The sequence below is a fragment of the Vipera ursinii genome (assembly GCF_947247035.1).
Source record: "Vipera ursinii genome assembly, chromosome: 6".
Lineage (NCBI taxonomy): Eukaryota > Metazoa > Chordata > Lepidosauria > Squamata > Viperidae > Vipera > Vipera ursinii.
Genome location: NC_139515.1, coordinates 58,771,270 through 58,775,564, shown reverse-complemented (window position 1 = coordinate 58,775,564; position 4,295 = coordinate 58,771,270). Strand labels below are relative to the sequence as shown.

Sequence of the window (4,295 nt, the reverse complement as noted above, 5' to 3'; positions counted from 1 at the left end):
TTGGAAGGGACCTTTGAGGTCTTCTGGTCCAACCCCCTGCTCAAGCAGGAGACCCTAGACCATTCTAGACAAGTGGCTGTCCAGTCTCTTCTTAAAAAACTGGGTTCTAAAGATCTTGGGCCTTGTCATCTAAAGGCTTTCAAGAAGAGATTGGATATCCCTTCCAATTCATCGAAGAGAGGCATGGTCTTCGTAGGATTGTGTCAGAAAACTCACTTCTAAAGAAAAGCAAAAGTGGGTTTACTTTTATTGAGCAACCCCCCAAAAATACCCTTGGCTCCCCAAAAGGACAGCTAAGACCTCCAGTATTTTGTGAGCTTCATAGAGACTTCATCCAATCTTCAGGAAGATCTCCTCAGGAAGCATGATCCGTTGTGGGTCCACCCTGTAGTTCTGCGCATTCTTCAAAAAGTGCAAGATGGCAGTGTAGCAGATGAGCTGTTGAGCTGGGTAAGGATGCTCTGGTGCTAAGGGATACCTAAACCAACACTGAGTGAAAAAGAAATCTTTCAAAGGCATTGGGGTTCCTCTTGTTCCTATTATTATTATTATTATTATTATTATTATTATTATTATTATTATTATTATTATTGTTATTGTTGTTGTTGTTGTTATTGTTGTTGTTGTTGTTGTTGTTGTTGTTGTTTTACATTTAATTTTCAATTCAATTCACAGTTTGGGACTGGTAAAAACACTTCAAGTCCTAACCAAGAATATTGGTATATTGGAGGTAGTTATCCTTTGAGAGCTATATGCAACAAAATCTCATTTTAATTTATTAATGTACATTTAAAGTGACAATAAAGTTATTATTCTATTCTATTCTATTCTATTCTATTCTATTCTATTCTATTCTATTCTATTCTATTCATTTATTCCTATCCTATCCTATCCTATCCTATCCTATCCTATCCTATCCTATCCTATCCTATCCTATCCTATCCTATCCTATCCTATTAAGAGCTTTTAAGGTAATGTCTGAGTATATAGGCAATATATTATTGTTGTTGTTATTGTTATTATTATTGATATATTATAGCTGCCCCACCCTGAAAAGATTGGACAGTCTGCAACACCCAATACAGGCACTCCTCGACTTACGACTTGCACAATTGATCACAAAATGTCTGTAATTAAGTGAGACATTTGTTAAGTGAGTTTTGCCCTGTTTTACGACCTTTCTTGATGCTGTTGTTAAACGAATCACTGCAGCGGGTAAGCTAGTCACCCAGTTGTTAAGTGAATCTGGCTCCCCCCATGGACGTGGCTGGTCAGTCACCCAAAGGGGCTCACGTGACATACCCCTCCCCCGGGGGACACCGCGACCGTCATTATCTATCAATTAGTTGCCAAGCATCCAAATTTTCATTACAGAAATGCTGCAATTGTCGTTAAGTGGGAAAAGCGGTCCTAAGTCCCTTTTTTTCAGAGCCAGGGTCTATTTGAATGGTCCCTAAATGAACTGTTGTAAGTTGTGTATCATTGTGGGTTCCTTGTGTATTCTCCTTGTCTTAGCGACTGTCCAGAGAGAGAGAGAGAGAAGTTACAGGAGTTTTAATAATAATGAAGATGATGATGATGATGATGATGATGATGATGATGTTGATGATGTTGGAAGGGACCTTGGAGGTCATCTAGTCCAACCCCATTTTGATCTATATTTTCAAATATTACTACAGAATTTCCAAAGTTGCTCTTTGTGTTAACTGTCACTTTGAGTTATTGATTGCCTTCTCCAAGGAAAAGTCATTATCTTGAGAGCCCTGACTTCCAATTCAAGGATGATCAACTCTTCCAAAACAAACAGACACATACACATACACACCACAGGCAGAGGGAGAGGGAGGGAGAAAGGGAGAGAGGGAGAGGGAGAGGGAGAGGGAAAGAGAGAGAGGGAGAGAAAGAGGGAGGGAGGGAGAGAGAGAGAGAGAGAGAGAGGACTCCAAGCCTCTTTGATGTCTTATTGTGATGCAACTTAGATTTTGCACATCGCTAGAGCTGGGTTGTATCATGAACAAATGTAATAGGTTTCCCGTGTCAAAAATTAACCTGAGCTCCCTTACCCAATGCAGACGATCACAGTGGCACTTTCCTGGGCAAAGAAGCAGCACAGCCTTTGGTGACTTTCTGGAAAACCACAAAAAGAATAAGAGATAATAGAATAGAGCTGGAAGGGACCTTGGAGGTCTTCTAGTCCAGCCCCCTGCTCAAGCAAGAATTGATCTTCAGATGAGAAAGTGCCACTTGTCCCAGGCCTAACTTGTAGGGTTTTTTTTATCTGAATCCACCCATTCCCCACCCCCCTTGGGTCCTTGGCAAATATTTCACTGTCCCTTTTGTAAATTAGTCAATTTCAGGCAGTCTCCGACTTAACGACCACAAGGGAGCCCCACATTTCTGTCACTCAGCAAGACGTTTGTTGAGTGAGTTTTAGCCCCTTTCTTGCCTCAGTTGTTAAGTGAAACATGGCAGCCATTAAGTTAGTCCCATGGCTGTTACGGGAACCTGGCTTTTCCCCCTCTGAAGATCGCAAAAGGGGATCACGTGACCCCTCCCGGGACCCTGCAACCATCGTAAGTTTGATTCAGTTGCCAAGTGTTTGCATTTTGGTGGTGGAAAGATGGTTAAGTGTGGGAAAACGGCCCTAAGTTCCTTTTTTCAGTGCCATTGTAACTTTGAATGGTCACTAAATGAACCATCGTTAAGTGGAGTACTAGGTGTATTTGGAGAACTTACTAAGGCTTCCAACTACCCCTCCTCCTCCGTGAATCCACACAAGCCCTCGTCGGTTCTCAACCCTTGATGATTTGGAGGAGTAGACCCTGACAGGCACCGTGTCGAAAAGCACCTCCTTGATGATCAAGTCAGATGCCCCCACTGGGGATATTCCATTTATTATGAACCTCAAAACATCCAGAATCTCACCCTGTTCGGTGCAAAAGTTGAGAAAGACACCAAAAGCATGGAAAGAGTCAGACCAGTGCTATCAAAAGCGAGTTCAATCAGAATAAGAGCCGGAAGGGACCTTGGAGGTCTTCTAGTCCAAGCCCCTGCTCAAGAAGGAGACCCTAGACCAGGGATCAGCAACCTGAAACAGTGAAAGAGCCACTCGGAACCGGTTCCCTCACAAAAGGAAAAACTGGGAGCCGCAAAAAATGTGTGCACATGCACGTACATGCGCGCATGCGCAGAACAGGGTTTGACTGAAGAGTGGAGCCAAGGCGAGATATGCACCTACCCTGCATATTTGATTGGTTGAACTTTTTTAGTCCCACTTTTTTTTTGGACTGCACATGTCAGAGGACTGGGAGCCGCAGGAGACGGCTGAAAGAGCCGCATGCGGCTCCGGAGCCACGGGTTGCAGACCTGTGCCCTAGACTATTCCAGACAGGTGGCTGTGCAGTCTCTTCTTAAACCCCCCCCAGTGATGGAGCCCCCACAACTTCTGAGGGCAAGTTACTCCACTGAATAGTTGATCTGGGATTATAGAGTAATAGAGTTGGAAGGGACCTTGGAGGTCTTCTAGTCAAAGAGGAGATCCTATAGCAGACAAATAGCTGTCCAGTCTCTTCTTGAAAACCTGCATTGATGAAGCTCCCACAACCTCTGGTGGGAAGTTGTTCCACCAGGTCATTGTTCTTACTGTTAGGAAATCTCTCCTTAATCTCAGGTTGCTTCTCTCCTTGATTAGTTTCCGTCCATTGTTTCTTGTCTTGCCTTCTGGTGCTTTGGAAAATAAGTTGAACCCCTCTTCGTTGTGCGGGTCAACTTATTTTTCAGACCACCAGAAGGCAGGACAAGAAACAATAAATGGAAACTAATCAAGGAGAGAAGCAACCTGGAATTAAGGAGAAACTTCCTAACAGTGAGAAGAATTAAGCAGTGGAACTACTTGCCTCCAGAAGTTGTGTATGCGTCATCAGTAGATGTTTTAATAAGAGATTGGACAGCCACCTGTCTGAAATGCTATAGAGTCTCCTGCTTGAGCAATGTGTTGGGCTAGAAGACCTCCAAGGTCCCTTCCAGCTCCTATTCCTATTCCTATTCCTATTCCTATTCCTATTCCTATTCCTATTTGTTCTGTTCTGTTCTGTTCTGTTCTATTCTGTTCTGTTCTGTTCTGTTCTGTTCTGTTCTATTCTATTCTATTCTGCATTCTAATTCTATTCTATTCTATTCTATTCTATTCTATTCTATTCTATTGATTATTTCTATTCCTATTCTATTCCATTATTTAATTCTATTCTATCCTATTCTATTCTATTCTATTCTATTCTATTCTATTCTATTCATTA

The 4,295-nt window shown here is 42.4% G+C and overlaps 1 protein-coding gene across 1 annotated transcript; it reads right to left on the bottom strand.

Moving 5' to 3' along the window:
- Window positions 1-330: 330 nt before the first annotated feature.
- On the bottom strand, window positions 331-3,920 carry LOC310641987 (arylacetamide deacetylase-like 4 family member 1; the record flags this gene model as incomplete). Its single annotated transcript, XM_083365363.1, has 4 exons — window positions 331-478; window positions 2,064-2,127; window positions 2,737-2,926; window positions 3,897-3,920. 4 exons carry the CDS (start codon window positions 3,918-3,920, stop codon window positions 331-333), a joined length of 426 nt encoding a protein of 141 aa, XP_083221489.1.
- Between the last annotated feature and the right edge of the window lie 375 nt (window positions 3,921-4,295).